The sequence below is a fragment of the Pelodiscus sinensis genome, chromosome 4, assembly GCF_049634645.1.
Source record: "Pelodiscus sinensis isolate JC-2024 chromosome 4, ASM4963464v1, whole genome shotgun sequence".
Lineage (NCBI taxonomy): Eukaryota > Metazoa > Chordata > Testudines > Trionychidae > Pelodiscus > Pelodiscus sinensis.
In genome coordinates, this window is record NC_134714.1 from 98,643,954 (window position 1) to 98,661,193 (window position 17,240).

At 36.7% G+C, this 17,240-nt stretch overlaps 1 protein-coding gene across 1 annotated transcript in view; it reads right to left on the bottom strand.

Moving 5' to 3' along the window:
• Positions 1 to 17,240, bottom strand: part of CSTF3 (cleavage stimulation factor subunit 3) — an 86,975-nt gene that overhangs the window by 54,572 nt on the left and 15,163 nt on the right. The window contains exons 2-3 of the mRNA XM_006110279.4: positions 16,913 to 17,014; positions 16,684 to 16,779 (exon numbers count right to left, since the gene is read on the bottom strand). Of these exons, the coding sequence (XP_006110341.1) occupies positions 16,684 to 16,779; positions 16,913 to 17,014 (198 nt within the window). The remainder of the gene's footprint in view (positions 1 to 16,683; positions 16,780 to 16,912; positions 17,015 to 17,240) is intronic.

Here is a 17,240-nt window from a genome sequence, read left to right on the forward strand (position 1 = left end):
AAGATTATGTTCACTGTACTTCATGGTAGGAGCATTAATGTGCATGTAAAACTGGTAGTTCAGAAAAGATGCCAGAAGCAGAGTTCACTATTGGGAGTGTATCTAATCTGGCAAGGATATGCACCCCTACTATCTGATATAGTGTCTCCCTGTGAAGGCCTTATTACAAAAAAAAAAACCTCAGCCAGTTGGTTAATGTGTTTCTTTTCCATTCTAAGTAGGAAACGAGGAGTAGTTGGGGGAACAACAGCCTGTCGCGTATCAACAGCGCCTTCCCAAAATAGGGGACACTGCTGATTAACTTGCAAGATGGTGATATGATTTTTGTTTAAACTATCTTTTATTAAGTTGTAAAACCATAGCACCTAAATAATGTAGGTCTCTGAAGGTGAAGTGTATGCAGAAGCATGTTCATTTCCAGTCAACTTAATGACAGGAAGAGTTTGCAGAAAAATTCTGAAGGTGAAGCATTCCTCCTTTTTCATCTCTGTGGATCAATCCATAGTTGAAAATTTATGCCATTTAAATTGTAAGTATTCTCCATGCTGCAAGTTTCTTCTAGATGTCTACCAAATGTTTTGTGGAGAAGCACTCAATACGTACTTAGCCCTGTGACCCACAAACACTGTTCCATCGAGATTGTCTCATGAAGATGAGTTATGGGTGAAGACAGGAGCGGTGTGTAGTCCCAGTGTCTAGTGCTTGCCCTTTACAGAAGCTTGTTTAATCTGGCAAATTCTTCTTGTAAGGTGCACAACTTCATTGATTCTTGTGGTGAATGAAGAGATGGCACGGAAATAAGCCATGTTCATATGGTATCATTTATTCCAACTCTCTCAGTTGGAAACTTGAGTCAGTGAATAATTATATTAAAGAGCTCCAGTGATGCCTGCAGACATGTGTGATGTGGCCACAACCTCAAACTCCTTCAAGAAATACTGTTCTTAGCCTATTATCTTGAAAGTGGAAAGCAAATTCCCATTTTCAGTCAATATTCTGCTCATCACATCACCAGTCCAGAGGACCAAAAAAAACCACGAATTGGTAGTACAGTTCAGCTTTTGGAAATAACACAAAAAGGCCGATATTAAAGATCCAAGATATACTGTAGTTCTCTTGAAATTTCTTTTTTCACTCTGAAATAGGCATTTGATGTTTGGTTTATTTTAAATTTATGTTGCTAGAATGAGTCTCTGCTGCATTCCTGCATGAATGAGGGTGCTGAGTCAATTTGGTGGGAATTGCTTTCTTTTGCAAAACGAGTATGGTGACTGCTTGACAATCCTGAGGACCCACATTTTATATATGCATATGCAATTAGGGTATTCAGAAGCAAGAAAGCCCATATCGTCCCCTGAGATTATGGGGCAGACAAAAGCAGGTTAATTATTTAATCCAGAAATTTAAGATTTTTTTTTTGGCTGCTTTGAAGTTAAAGATAATATGTTGCTGAAATCATGTAGCATGTGGAGGTGTTTTCCAAATACAAATAATCAGCAACTGTCAAAATCAGTACACCGAGGGATACTCTCTCAAATGCTCTTGAAATTGGCATCTACATTATCCCCAAAGGGAACAGTATCATAGCATATCGTCCAACAATTGTATCTACTTTGGCATTACATTTGTCTTCCCATGTGTGTCTACTCGACATTTTTTCCCACCTGTCACATCATACAATACCTAAACTTACTACTGGACATTTGTAAATGTTAATCTATCAATGTTTGGAAGTCCACATATTTATTCTTTGAAGCACAAATGGGTGAACCACCTTCTGAAGCTCAAAGTATTTGCTCATTTAGGATCTGTAGCACTCGTGAGCACCTAGATGCAAAGAGATACTTTCCTAACTACAATAGTGCAATGCTCGTAATTGTGCTCAAGGACCACTAAACTGTTACCAAAGCCATAGGAGAACTGTAACAGGATAGGAAAAGCCATCTCTTCATTTGCAAAGCACTTGTACATGACTTATTTTGGAGACTGCAACTATTATATAGCTCTTTCGAAGCCATCTGATGACTAAGTCAACCTATCTGGTGTCTAATGCACAGATTAGCACTTAGCTCTTCAGAGGGTTCCAGGGTGACATTTGCTTACAGATGCACGGTGTCAGAGGCTCAAGGCCCCTCTAGGTAACACTGATGTAGTAATTCCTATTGTCTCATTTAGTACGATCAAGTTCCTAAGGTAAGATAGATGGCATGTTTACCACAACAGGTGTTGCATTGATCACAGAACATCCACACCCCTTAATCTCTAAGGAGGTTCTTGCATTATCACAATAGCTCATTTTGTCAGCTGATGTGGTACATTTATCAAAATGTTTCAGTTGTGCCCTGATGGAACAACAAGTATCAAACTGCATCTAGAGTGAGAGTAATCTATTAGCACCCAAAGCGTTCAAACTCAAAATCCAAGTTTACAGCAAGGGTAGACGGTCTGAAAGGACTCAGAAAAGTGATGATACCTCATTTAGAACTTAGTCCAAGCTTTGAGAGACACGGTGCTTCCAGGTCTGGCCATTTGTTGCAAAATATCTTCATGAAGGACTGACCTAGTATATCAGTATAAACAGACTTTTCCAAGAGCCATGAGAAAGTGTTACAGCAAAGGGTTAACGCAGTCACTGACCCAGTCAACCAGAGCAGGATTATTGACCTTTCAACTATTAACTGTATAAGAGAACATCAATTGATAGATGTGATAGTTCAGAGCAATACCCATCAAAAGGAAGAAGTGACTGAATTCATCTATAGGAGACATTTATGTCTATATTTTGTTTAAGAAGGAGAGTGTAAAATTTCTCCCAACACACATGGAACAAACACTATGATTTTCAAGTGTAGAAGTCCTACAATGTCACTGTTAGAAATCAAAGCTATTTTCCAACAACATGATCTCTCAAGAGTATATAGTTTTGTGCTTTCTTCAGCACAGAAAAGAAAAAGCAAAGGGAGTTGGATGTTATGGAATATTCACTTACCTTTATCTACCAACATCTACAGCAAAAGTATTTGTGCAGAATTAAAAAGTTATGTGCAACTAATAGAATTATAAAGACTCTCTCGTTTAATCAGTTTTAAACCATACTAACCAGTTACTAAGAGTACATAAGACCTGTAATAGGACAGAAACCCATTTAATTACTCTAACACAAGGGTCATGGGCTGCTGATCCACATTAAAAAAAAAAATCAGTTGGGGGACCACACGCAAGTGAGAAGAAAAAAAACAAACCAAACAACCCCACCCAAAACGTTGCTGACCTAGCCCGAGGGGGAAGACACTCCCCACATTCCCCTCAGACACTAGAACCTAGACTAATAGATTGTGTGCTCTAGCCTCACCCTTCACCCCTCCTCCCCCGGGAGGCCCAGGGACAGCGGGAGGCTGCAGCGCTAGCATAGGCTCCCCAATGCTGGAGTGGAACCCCGACCCCCCGAGCCTGAGGTTCCCCACCCCTGCTCTGACACCTACGAGCTTTAGTCATGGACCAGAACTGCATTTGGGCTAAGAACGCCACAAACAGAAGAAAAAGATGATCCCTGCCTAAGGGACAAGAGTTACATGGTTCTTCAGAAGAGTTAGAAGAAATCCAGTAGTTTCACTATCCCAACACCCCCAGGCTATATTCAAGAAAACTAACATTTTATCATTTAAAAATTAGAGATGCTTGTATCAGTCAATATAAAAGGTTACTGTACAGTGGAACTAACTCCTGACTGTAAATGCCAATTTAATTCCAAAACTCTAAAATGTGGTATACAACAGTTAATGGGCCACACTGCACATATTTTAGACAGCTAAATATGTATTTTCCTATATACGTAGGAGACCTATTTCTGCCCTCAGAAATCTAATACTACCTGACTAGCATCTATGAAGTTGTAGTATGGATAAAAGTAAGCAATATGTTAAATGGAACTGATAACACTGGTAGAAGAACTTTAACATTTCAATCTTGGGGTTGGGACAGTGGGTTATTGCATTTCATTTTCAAGCCTTGGCACATCAACTTAAAAAAAACACACAGGGAAACGCAGAGGAAAAAATGAAGTTAAGTGTAGCCTCTACTGCCAGATGCCATTTTTGTTGGCTCTCAGAGAACACAGGGCTACAGACAAGAAATATCAAGGAGTTTCTTTTCCCAAAAGTACAACTGGTAAAAGAAGCTACCTTCCAGCCCCATTTAACTGCAAATTCTCCACTTATCAAATGAATCTGGGAGAAACATGTAACTCCACAGTTAGATCAACTGGATTCACATTTGCTAAAGACACTTCTTACCAGTTTCTCCAATTGTTTTTTCACAAATCATTATCTGACAACAGCCAGTGATCTTGCTACAGGTGATGCACACAAATTTATACCTGCAAGCATCACATCTATGTTCAGTTACAAAAATGAGAAAACAGTTTTTATCTATTCAATTCCAGAAAGCATATTTATGCTGTTGTGACTAGGACACATTGACAATTTTATACTATGCCTGTGCAACTTTAAAGTCTCCAATTTTAAAATTACTAGTATCTTCCTTCTATTGTGTGCCTAGTTTCAATGCAGGTTTAATGAAAAATTAGTAACAAAAAATTGTGTGCTTGCCTAAATCGAACAGCTATTTATATTTTGCAGTGGGACACTGAAATAATCTTCCTTCCCCCTCATCCCATTGAAGAAGTCGATTCCAGATGCCTATGCTAGTGACTATCCATAGCGGCAAATGTTTACAAGGCTCGTACAAACAACTAGGAAAGTCACCCTTCTCACTGAACATTTTATGGCCATTCTAGTGAATTTTAGTATTTTATATCAATTTATTAACTTTAATGATTCTGTCATATCTCCATAACACAACCCAATTTTTACAGACACTATGATGGAAAGATTAAGTCACTTGAAATAGGTCAAGAGAGAAACCCAATTCAGAATCAGAACCACACCACAAGAGTTCCGTGTTCTTAGTTCCATATTTGGTCTTCTATACCAGGCTGCTTTTTGCTATTTAGCAACACCTTGTAGTCAAGATCACATTTTCTGTTAGCAGGTAGTGGCAGATCCAGCAGAGGCATCCAGCAAGGAGGTAACTTGCAACAGTTGTAACAAGCAGTAGTAGCCACTGAACAGTACCCGTACCCTTTCTGGTTCCCTGTAAAAACCTTGAACTGACCAGTGGATCTGAATTAAATCCACCACTGAAGGCCAGGCTAGAGCAACTATAAGGCAGAGAAAGGGAAACCATGAATAATCCATGATCTTTATAGCGTGGAAGACAGAAAAAAAAAATCAAATAAATTTTCAGTGCTGGCTATGTGTTCAAATTTGAAGACCACGCCTCCTCTCCCCTTCAAGGAATGGGCCAGGAACTGTTTTTTCAATTAAAACAAGTTCTAGGCCCCCAAAGTCCTAATGAATGGCACACATTTCAGGCAGCAATACTGGCTTTAAACTCAAAATCTTGTAGAATAGTCCAGGGACTACCTTTTGGCTAAGAATCCTGGAACCTTCCCCCACTCTCAGCAACTAATGGTAGGGGACAAGGAAGTGTAAGAGTGATGCTGTTCAAATGCACTAGGGCCTGTGCCTCCAAATCTACAGCAATTGTTCATAGACTGCTCATAAGGTTTTTCTAACACTGCCCATGGCTATGTAAAATATGAAAATTCACATTTTATAAGTAGGCAATCAAGACTGGATGACTAAATAGGACAATCTAGCTCAGGCATTCCCATAATGAGCTTGTGTTATCTATAATGTTAAATTTTAATTTAAGGTACATCTTACTTCAGCTTATTACAACTAAAATCATCCAGATGGCATAGTGCATATAAAAGTTGTACCCTTTAGAGGCAACAATTAGCCGCCACTCCAAACACACACAACTACAAATGATATGTTGAAGTATTTTGACATAACAGGCTTTGTTCAAGTTCTCTCAAAAACCCACTGAAAAGATTAGGACTAAAAAAAACAAATATGGTACATATGAACACTTTGTTTCAAGCCATTTATAAGATCCAACTAATGGTAACAAAACATCAATTTAGATTATTCTGATAAATGATCAGGATTAAACTTTTATTTTGCTTATTTGAATCCATGCGAGCCACACTATGTCCCCATATCGAGTAAATGGATTTATCTACGCAATACAAAAAGATTCCTTAAGACTCCACAGATGCTCTTCTTTTTTCAGGATACAGGCCAATGATGTTTTTATTTTTTAAATACATACATTTTCACAGTGCGCACACACATGAAATAGTATTAAAAATTTAGTACAATTTCTGGCTAAAATACAAGAAATCGTTTAGCTCCTGTTGGCCTTCTTAGGTTACGTCTAGACCACAGGTTTCTTTCAGAAGAAGCTTTTCTGGAAGAGATCTTCTGAAAAAACTTCCAAAAGAGAGCATTCACACTGCCAAAGTGCATCGAAAAAGTGGTCTGCTTTTTGAAAAGATAGCATCTATTCAATGTGGATGCTATCTGACATTTAAGCTGTGATTACTATGGAAGGAGTAGCCACCAGGGCACCTGTACTTTTTCCACTTTCCTCTTCTTTCCAAAAAACTCCCTCTTCCCAGTCCACATGCACAGTTTTCCAAAAGAACTTTCGGAAAAAGGCTTCTTCCCCGTAGAAAGAGGTTTACCAATGTTGGAAAACCACCCATTTGATTTTTTTTGAAAGAATGCGATTGCAGTGTGAACGTAAATGAAGTTGTCAGAAAAACATCCTTTTTAAAAAAAAAACTCTGTAGTGTAGGTGTACACACACACACACACACACACACACACACACAGGCTTGAATTCCTATCCCACTACCAATCAGGAAATGCAGGGAGAATGTTTTTACTTTAGAAGCATCAGAAATGCCAATTTTTCACTGCTTCTGCTCAACTATGTCTTAAATAGCTCTCAGCCCTTATGTGAAGAACAGGAATGCTGAATCTAAGAGCAAAAAACTATTCTAAAAGCAGTTTCAGTTAAATAAATAAATAAATATTTACAAAAGAGAAGTTTAGATGCCTGAACAAAAGCCACTTCATCTTGTGGTTTCACTTGTATAATTTCTCTGTCATACATATGATCTCTTGATACCGAAAGCACATTCCAAGATGGCTAGTGCAGGCAAGGTCCAATTTTAGTCTCAAAATTAAGCAAAACTATGCCTTTGAAAAATAAAACCAATGTAAGACAATCCTTTCCCACCCCCCACCTCCCGAATCGTCTTTAAGAACATAACATTTAGTGTGTCTCAAGAACTTCTATCATCCTGTTCCTAGAGTAGGAAGGAAAGCTCATGTTTCTCTCTGATGAATGTAAAGGGCAGATGTGGGAAATCTTTTTCAGGGTCAGGGGCCACTGACCCAAAGAAAAATCAATCAGGAGCCACACAAGTGAGAGAACACACACACACGCAAAATTCCCTTTGTACGCCAGAGATCAGGCTAGTAGACTGTGCTCCAGCCCTACGGTGGAGTGGCAAGGGGGCTGGAGTGCCAGCACAGGCTCTGCAATGCTGGGGAAGGGGGAGAGTCCTGAGACTCTGGAGGCAGATCCAGGCAAGCCGGAGGCCACATCTGGCCCATGGGCCTTAGGTTTCTCAACCCTGGTATAGGAGAAGCACAAGATAAGCCTAACTCTCACAAGTGAAGAGTTCGTTCCTTGCATCCCACTGATTGAGACAGATTGCTTATTCATATAATGATTATACCCAAGTCTGCTGATTTGTGAGGAAGGTAACAAGTGTAAGGGGAAGATGTGTGAGATGTGAAAAAAGGAAGCTGTGTTTGTTCCTGGACTTTGGTAAAACAGGGAAATTTCTTCTCCAATCCAAAGAGAATTAAAGAAAAATATATGCTGTATTTGATAATCATTGAAAGTAGCTATTTATTATGCAATCCTTGAATTTTGAGTTACATGAGATTACTCATGTGCATTAAAATTAAGCGCACATGTATGCACTAGCAGGATTACATGTTTACATACATATTCCAACAATTTTAAGGACCATTATTTTACAAAACTATTGATTTTGTACAAGAGAAGTGACAGATCTTTACAAGTTTGTTATCCTGTACTTCTAGAACAGAGATTTGAATAAATCTGTGTAAAACATAAGTGAGTAACTAAGCAACAGAGTTAATTACAAAGCCAGTTAGCAAAATGAAGCCTCTCACTTAAATCTAGCAATTTAACCTTTCATCCTAAACATGTATATTTCAACTGGTATCAAGTCTCAGGCTGTCTTACTAAGAATTTTGTACAATTAAGGTTTTAAGTGAGAATCTTGTTTAGCAGCATTTAACTCCCCACCACAAAGAATGAATTTTTCTGTAAGGGGAACAAAATGTGTTTTTGTAATAAACTGCATGTCCACATTAAAAATTTCCAATTTTTTATTTGATGAGTTTATAGGAGGTATGACGGTACTGATGAGACACCGTTAGGAAGTTCATTGTGTTAACATATAATACTTATTTAAGCAACTTGGAATCTACATCAAATGGGAAGAAAAAATGCAAATGTTCAAGAAGTCACAACACTAAGATGTGCAATTTATTTAGAGGATCAGTTTTGGACTATTCACAAAAAACCTGCCAGGCTAATGAAGGTTGTCTTGCATACTTGCTCCAATATAAAAACTGGTGGACAATACACTTGACCAAATTTCTAATGGCACAAGCAGCAATACCTGCTCTCAGAGTGTGTCGATACTTACAAAAGTTAGCTACTTTGATTACAAATATCAGCAGTAAAAAGTCCCAAACCAATACCATAATGTAAATATTTAGGAATAGATTAAGATCACTGAATTGTACAAGAAGTTTACAAAATATAATCAGCTCTTATACAAATTATGTTATGTACAAGGATGTATGCTTGATTTGTGTATAAATGTACACATGTTCACTGAATACATGCCATTTTTCATGTGGAATTGCCTATGTATACATTAAAAGTAGTCTGTCAAAGGTTACATTTTTGTGTCATGGACACTTCACTGCCAATTTTTTTACAAGCTGCCATTAGGTATAGGACGTGACAGATTTGCAAAGCGTACTGTAGCTAAGGAAAATGTTCAAACAAACTCGTTCATATCCTATAATGAATGTCATAACTGAATACAGTAAGTAATATGACTTCATAAGTTATGGGCAGAGAGATCACTGTCTTGCCTTCAACAGCTTCAAAGGGGTAACCAAGTTAGTATGTAACAGGAAAAACTTAAAAAAAAAAAACGAACAGTCTAGTAGCGCCTCAAAGACTAACAAAATATGTAGATGGTATCATGAGCTTTCGTGGGCACAATTCACTAATTCATGGTCTGCAAAAGGAGCTAAGAAAATATGTTGTACTCTAGCCTACAATCTGGTTATTGCCAATATTCATGCAAAGACATAGTAATGATAAACAGTAAGCTTTTGAAGTAGTCCAAGGAGTATGTATAGATATTCGACCAGCTGAAAACTGGAGAGAGATATAAAAATGAAGGCAAAGACAAGCTAAGAAGAAAGTTGGCTATAGAAGAATCCAGATTCAAGCGACCCAACCACAAACAGGGCACCGAGTTCTATACTGTACTGCAAGTTGTTATAAAAGGGGCCAGGAAGAGGCTTTACATTGTGCAAAGCTACAGGAAAGAAAGTTCAGAAGTAGAACTAAACGTTGTTGCAAAAAAAAGTAATGCATCAAGTTTTCACTGTCTACATAAATTCTGTAAATAGATCTTAGAAGCTTTTGAAAATTATATTCAGCAAAGAAAGCTAAAGCTTGTGTTTTTGCTATTAAAATCAGAATAGAGCGATGAAGCTAATAAAGGCTTATGATTACTACTATAATATTTTGATGTTCTCTAATTGATCTGAAATGTAGATATCTTTAGGAACAGTGTTTAGGTAGCCAACTCTTATGACGTGAACATTCCCAATGCCACAGCAAATACTGTTAAGTAAGAATACCAAACAGCCCAATTCTTCATGTGAAAATGGCAACATTCTACAAAAGAAAGTCTTAGTGATTGATATTCTATCATATATTGTCTTTTTACCATTGATATCGGAAATCTTGTCTACCCTCTTTCATTATTAAAATTAGCTTAAATGAACAGTTATGCATCAATTGATATTTATGGAAGCCAGATAAATACACAGTCTTCCACTTCAATATTGTATATTTACTTTAAGTCAAACATTTTATCAGTTGTGGTTGTGTGGAAAAGTATTTCAGATACTACACAACTCAAAATATGTTCTGTTCACTTTGTAAATTGTTCAAACTCATTTATATATTGGGCAGAATTGACAAGAGACAAATAGCATTTGATTTCTATTACAAGTCTATAATAAACACACAGACAGAACAACATTTATTAACAAGAAGGAATAAGTCCATTTGAATAAGAAAAGATAATAAGTAGTACAGTTGTAAAGAGATTAAAAGCTCAGGACAGAAGTTTCCAGTGTTTAGGATGTGTAGCAGCCAAGAGTTGACCATGAAAAATGCTATGTACCTGCAGTAGCAAGTAGTATATAGGTACATTTTATTAAAATTACTGTAAGAGTTTGACAAATTTAGCAAAACAGTTATTTCTAATTCAGGTAAGGTGTTACAATAAAGGCATACCAGAAGGAGAGAAGTCTACTTTGACTTTGAGTCACATCAGCTTCATCTTCATAGAAATTATTTCCATTTTCTAATCACAACACTAATTTTGAAAACATGTGTTCGCAGTTCCCCTCTCCACCCCCAAATCAAAGTATTAGGAGTAAGAAAATACTGTCAAGAAGAAAGAACATTTTAAACAAAAACAATCATTTTTCTAAATGATTTTATTAAAGTTACATTTTTAATGTACAAATATATTGAGAAGATACAGTCTGGCCAGTACTCACATCAATTTGAATTGCATGAGTTAAATATACTCATGTATAGGTTTATGTTGAAATGCAAAGCCATCAATCCTAGCCTTGGGTTATATAGTTCAAGCCCTCCTACTTCTCCCATCTTCCCATAAAAAAATTCTTGTAGCACATCTCTTGGTATTAAACTACATTTAAAATAAGCGTATGTTTACATTAAAATTAAATATTTCTATTCTATGCATAGAAAGTTTTCTTTAGTGCAAGCACACAATTCAAACTTGAGAAATCTGTAACAGTGAATACATATGAACTCAAAGAAGTTACAAGCACGTGGACTAGCTATGCATTTACTAGTTGAGGGGAGGGAGGATGTGTTTGTAAGAACTATACTGTGGTTGTGATGTTTAAATATCTTGTTACAGCAAACTTTTTGGATTCTCCCAACAAGGAGATACTGAAATAAGCCCATGAAAGAATGAAATTAGCAAGATGTAAACTTTCCCAGAGCATCTAAGACTATAGCAAGGGATCCTAAAAGCATTCAAAGATACCATTTCAAATGTCAGGACTGGAATTAGAACACTACTGATCAAGAATACTTGTAAGCGTAGATTGTTGTTTGTAACAATGTATTTTCTGCTGATCCATTTTTCTATGGGAAACTAAAAATGCATGAAAATCCCTGAAATTTTTTTTTAAAAACCTGAATATTTCAGAGATTCACTGCTGTCCAATTCACATGTTTGCAATACTGCCAATCATGTAAATTTGGCAAATGCATCAGAAAAATTAAATCTAAACTAATATTAAAATAAATATCTAAAAATAAAGTGGGTTATCTAGCAGTCTAGATCAAATTCAGAGACCATGGATATATATTATGCTTCTGGTTTTATAGGCCCACATGTGCTTCATCAGACATTTTATACTTCTATAGCACCTTGTAGGATTCTAAAGCACTTATAAACAAGCCTCACAACAACCCTGTGAGGTAGGTAAGTACGATCCCCATTTTACTGTCTGGAAACAGTTTAACTTACCCACGATGGCACACCAAATCAGTTGAGTAGAATTAGAATCCAGGTCACTGAACTATTAATTTAACATTTACAGTATATGTGGATGTTTTAGACTTGTAACATGCTCCCTTAAAACTGAACAGAGGCATTTTTGTGGATTTAGGTAAGCAGGTTGGTAGGAATAGTCTTTTTACCAGAAAAGGCATCAAAAAGGACATCAACTATATTAATTCTAAGCAATAGAAGAAAGCCAAGTTACACAACACTACAATGACTATTACTGAGCCATATTAATTTTCTAAAAAGATGCAATATACATTAGCAAGTGACTTGTTTTTCAACTTGCTACAAAACAGGTTGTAGATGATTGCCTACATAAAACTAAAACTATATGTTCACAGATGGCAAGTGGTTCAAGACTGCAGTCTGATAAAATGTTTTGGAGATGGAGTTATTTCTTCCATTGCTCATAATGGCCCTCTCCCCTCCCCAACATCCACCCTAAAGTCCTTCAGCCAAGCACTTCAAGTGGCTGCAGAAATAGGGACCAAGGTGAAAAGTCAGGCTATTTCCACTGTAATGAATTTATACTTGTGTGTATTAACAGTTTTGTCTCCTGTAAGCAAAGTAAGTCAGAGAGGAAGCTTATTCAATTTGGATTAGTCCAAATCTATGTTAAGATTAATTTGTAAAGTCAGCAATTTTCATTAAATAAAACCTAATACCCCCATGTATTCTAGGTTCAGAATACCAAAAAATGGCACTGTAAAGTATCCCCAATTTACCGCACCACATACATGTTTTCAAATTTGCTGGTAATAAATGTTATCACAGGTAAGTGATGAAAGCTGCTTTATATAATTATTCTACATTAGCCCACCAGAAAACATATTTCTTACTAGAACAGTCAAAATATGACAGCTGCAAAAACATAATTCTGAAGTTAAGGTAAATGTTTTAGTAGGATTTATAGCTCTTTCCAAAAACTGTAAGATAGTTGAGAGAAAAATGAAGTAGGGGAGAAAAGGATTTGTCTACCAGGGTACATTCACACAGCAGCGTTATTTCAGAACTGACATTATAAGCTTTTATTTTGAAATAACGTCCTGGAGGACTTCCTACTACAACTCCTGGTAACCCTCATTTCAGAAGGAGTAAGGGAAGCCAAAGGAAGAGCGTTATTCCTCCACCTTCCTGCTGTGTAAATACCGCAAAAGCCAAGTTAGCTATTTCGACTTACGCTATGCAATCGACGTAGTTCCAGTTGCGTAGTTTAATTCGACTTAAGCCCTGATGTCGAGATGTATCCCCACAAACTACATCAGTGATGAAGACTAATTTGAATTGCTTTCTACTCAAAGATATAAAAATTGACTCAAATAAGATCAATTCCTGAAAACAGCTAAAGGGAAATTTTAAAATGCTTAAGATAAAGATACCTGAGTTTTCATAAAGAAAATAACTGAATACAGCCATTCCACATTAACAGATTCCACAGGTTGTAATCTTCACCCTAAGTTATTTTCCTATGTAATACACAACACTAAATATTTAGTTTCTATGTTTTTCCTAATTTGTCACCATCTTTACTTCTCTTGTGTGTCAGGATAACTATGAAAACTATTTCTTTGACGGGAAAAAAAAAATCTGTTTCACATTAGAAATTCAGGTGTGGTCTGCCAGGAAAAAACACAGACTACAGATGACTGAACAACTAGTAGGCTAAAAGATTTAAAACAGCACAGGAATAGAGCTCACTAGGCACAATTCTTGATAAATTTTCAATATGCCCACCCCCTTCTGTTCTGGGCTGTGAAATTCCCTATCCACATTTCTGGATCATCCACGAAAAGCCTCCACCAAGGAAAGATGACTACATATGATATTTCTGATCTGGCTAATCTAATAAACAAGCAGAAAGGGTTTTAGGTAAACCCATTCAAAGTGTTCTTTGTACAACATAAAGCAACAATAAAAAACAAACCAATTCCTCCAGCCCCTCTCTCAAGTCCCCTTTGAAAGAAGTATGTATCAGTGTTAATTTAGGTTCAACTACTTTGTTAGAAAAATGTACAATTCCAAAGTTACTCTGAAGCTCTCTGTTCATAGCATACATAATGCAGTTTAAAGCAAGAATTTGGCAGAGTGCTAAATAATCCAATTTGTATGTTCATTTTGTCAATGAAGTCAGAAGGAAAAAGAAAAACAATCAGATTTATTTTTACACTGAAGCCTATACATTACAAGATAGAATTGTGAAGACAAATGAACAATAATATGGGTTTTCCACATATCACTAACTATATAGATTACTACAGAGCAAGTTACTAGAACAGAGCAAGTTCAAACTTAAAATCAAAACTTTGGTTTTAAAAAATAACTTAAAAGAACTAGAGCTTAAAATGGAACATGCTCAAGTAACCTCTGTCAAAAATACTAAACCATGTTTATTTTTCTTCATCTTTTTGAAAGATTTAATTTTATCCCATTTATTCTACAGGTCAAGTGTAATTAAATGCTCTATATCAGTTTTCAAACTTTTTTTCCTTGCAACCCAGGTGAAGAAAGTTGTTGATGCTCACAACCCAACATATATATATCTTGACTAGTATGCTGCGGGGCAGTGGAAAGAGTAATGGGTCTGGGGTGCAGAAGAGGCCTCAGGACTGGGGAGGGGATGGTGTTCGTAGTTGCACGTGAGCTCAACTCCAGTGGCTCCAACTCAGCAAAGCAGTGGGGGTGCTAAGGCAGGCTTCCTGCCTCTCCTGGCACCACGGACCACACTGTGCCCTGAAAGTGGCTCCTAGGTGGAGGCACATAAGCAGCTCTGCACACACTGCTCTTGCTCACTGGCACGGACACCAACACCCTCCGCCCAGCTCCCATTGGCTAGGAAGGGCCTACAGGAGTATGAAGCCAGTGCTTGGAATGGGAGCAGCACAGAGCCACGTGCCCCCCCCCACCCCCCTCCTGCCTACAAGCCAGGACCACTACTGGTCATTTCCAGGATGTAGCATTGTCTGCAGTGCCAGGACAGGCAGGAAGACTACCTCAACACCCCATTAGTTATAGGTCACCCAACAGCAAGGTGACCCAGTGCGTGACATCATGCAACCCATTATGGGGTCGCAATCTATAGTTTGAAAACCACTACTCTAAATTCATGGCAATAGTTAACTCAGTGCAGACTCATTCCTTCCAAAGTTATTGTGTAGCATGTTATTAAATATCACCCGATAGGTAGTTGTATCTTAAACTGTTTAAGCTTCAATAGTGTTTGTGTTTATAAATACTACTTTTTCATTAGTTACGAGGCATGATATTAAAAACTGACAAAGAAGAGTACATTTGTCAGGCCATTTCTGCAGAAGACCCAGTACAGAAGTGGCTTGAAGCTTCTTAGTTTAATACAAGAATGGCTCTGAATAAACCAAAAAGCAACACAGGCCTTAGAGAACAACTCGCTCATCTCTTAACTTAGGAGCATCTTCAATGAATGAACACAGTTCTAAACATGTACTAATGATAGCAGAGAGAGAGAAAAAGAGAGAGAGAGAGAGAGAGAGAGAGAGAGTTTTGATGTTGAAGTCCTGAGGCTAAGATATAGATCCTACAATTTAAATCTGCAAAGTATGCACAGGACTACTGGTGGACTTAATTGTAAAATCTAATCTTATTACTGGATAGGAGATACAGACACCCATACATATCCTATCAGCTGATACTCACTAACATCTACCTATTATGGGAATCAAAACAGTGCAAATTAAAGGATGTCAGAGAGACTATTTGAATGTTGCACATTTTGCACCCAGCTATAAGGAATAATTCAAGTACAGTATGCAAGATTGTCAGTTACAATTAGCGCCCTAAGTTTTATTGCATTACCTTTACAACTATTCTTTAGTGTCAAATCATTTGGACAATGTATATGATCTAGTAAGGATTAAGCAATGTGGCTTGCCATGCAGATTCCTACTCACCAATCTGCAGACATTTATTCACTCTGACACTAAACTAGCTCATTTATCTCAGGAACAGAAATCCCCTGCAGTTGAGTTTAAACTAATAAAAGACTTCTCTATATTTAACAAATGTATAGCTTAAGAATGCCAGTGAAAAGCACGTGTATCAGAATAAACTATCAATTATCTATAAAAAGTTAAAAAAAGAATCAAAATACCTATACAAATAATGTAATATGTTTGAATTGGTCTGTGGGCTTAGCCATCTGGAACAAAACCCTGTCAGTTTATACATATAAAAATAGTTATGTAAATTACTTGAAATTTTGATAGTTTAGTCAATATTTATGCTTAAACTATGCATTTTCAAGACATTAGAAATCATCGTCCTTTGCACACACTTCCTGGAAAAGACTATTTCAGAGACACTCAAAATAATATAGAAAGCAAAAATATTAAAGATTTAAACATTCATAGAAAGTAATTCAAATAATTTGTACAGGAGCAAAAAAATGAGCTCTAAATAAATGACACAGGAGGCAATAAATTGACACGACAAGTAAATAAAAGGCTAAAGCACTCCAATACCATTAAAACTGTTTTAATGTTGTTGCAATTCCATAATGCAACAATCATCAACTCATAAAATGACCCAAATATTTGAGAATTCATTTTAATTACTCTTTTGCGTCTATTTTACAAAATAAAGGCAAGATATGTTTAAAATCCTCCTTTACCTGGATTTATGTGCCTAACTTCAGTTGTTTATCAGAAAGTGTAAACTTAAATTCCTATTAAGTGTTATATAAGAAAGAATGTTAAAATATTAACCTCTGCTTCAATGTACAGTTTCCAGAATCTGCCAGAACTGGGGAACTGGGCAACAAGACGTTCATAGGTCTTCCGTGCTTTGTCTATAGGTTGATTCTAAAAAATTGAAAACCAACAAACAGCATTTACAATATTATGATTTATGTAAATGTTTATATTGACTGTACTCCAGAACCAAATAGTGCGAGTGGACCCATAGATAAGGAAATGTAATCCTATGTCACTAAACCTGTGCCTCTCGAATGAGAATGCTCCAAGCGTCAAGGTCATATGGATTCTCTTCTAATTTCTTTTCAGCCTTCTTCACTTTTTCTGGGACATATTCAGCAGCCTAGAAAGAACAAAGTAGAGGAATAAGTGCCTATAAGCAGAGTCTGAGGAGTCCAATGATATCTACAAGTGTAACTCCTTTTGAAAATATAGTATTTCACATATTGGTATTTCTATTCTTAGCTGTTATGCTAACATAACTGAAATATAATTAATATTTTAAATATAAAGCAAGTTTTCTTTCAGCAATATTAAGTAGTATTTCCCAAAAGCACACATTCAGAAAT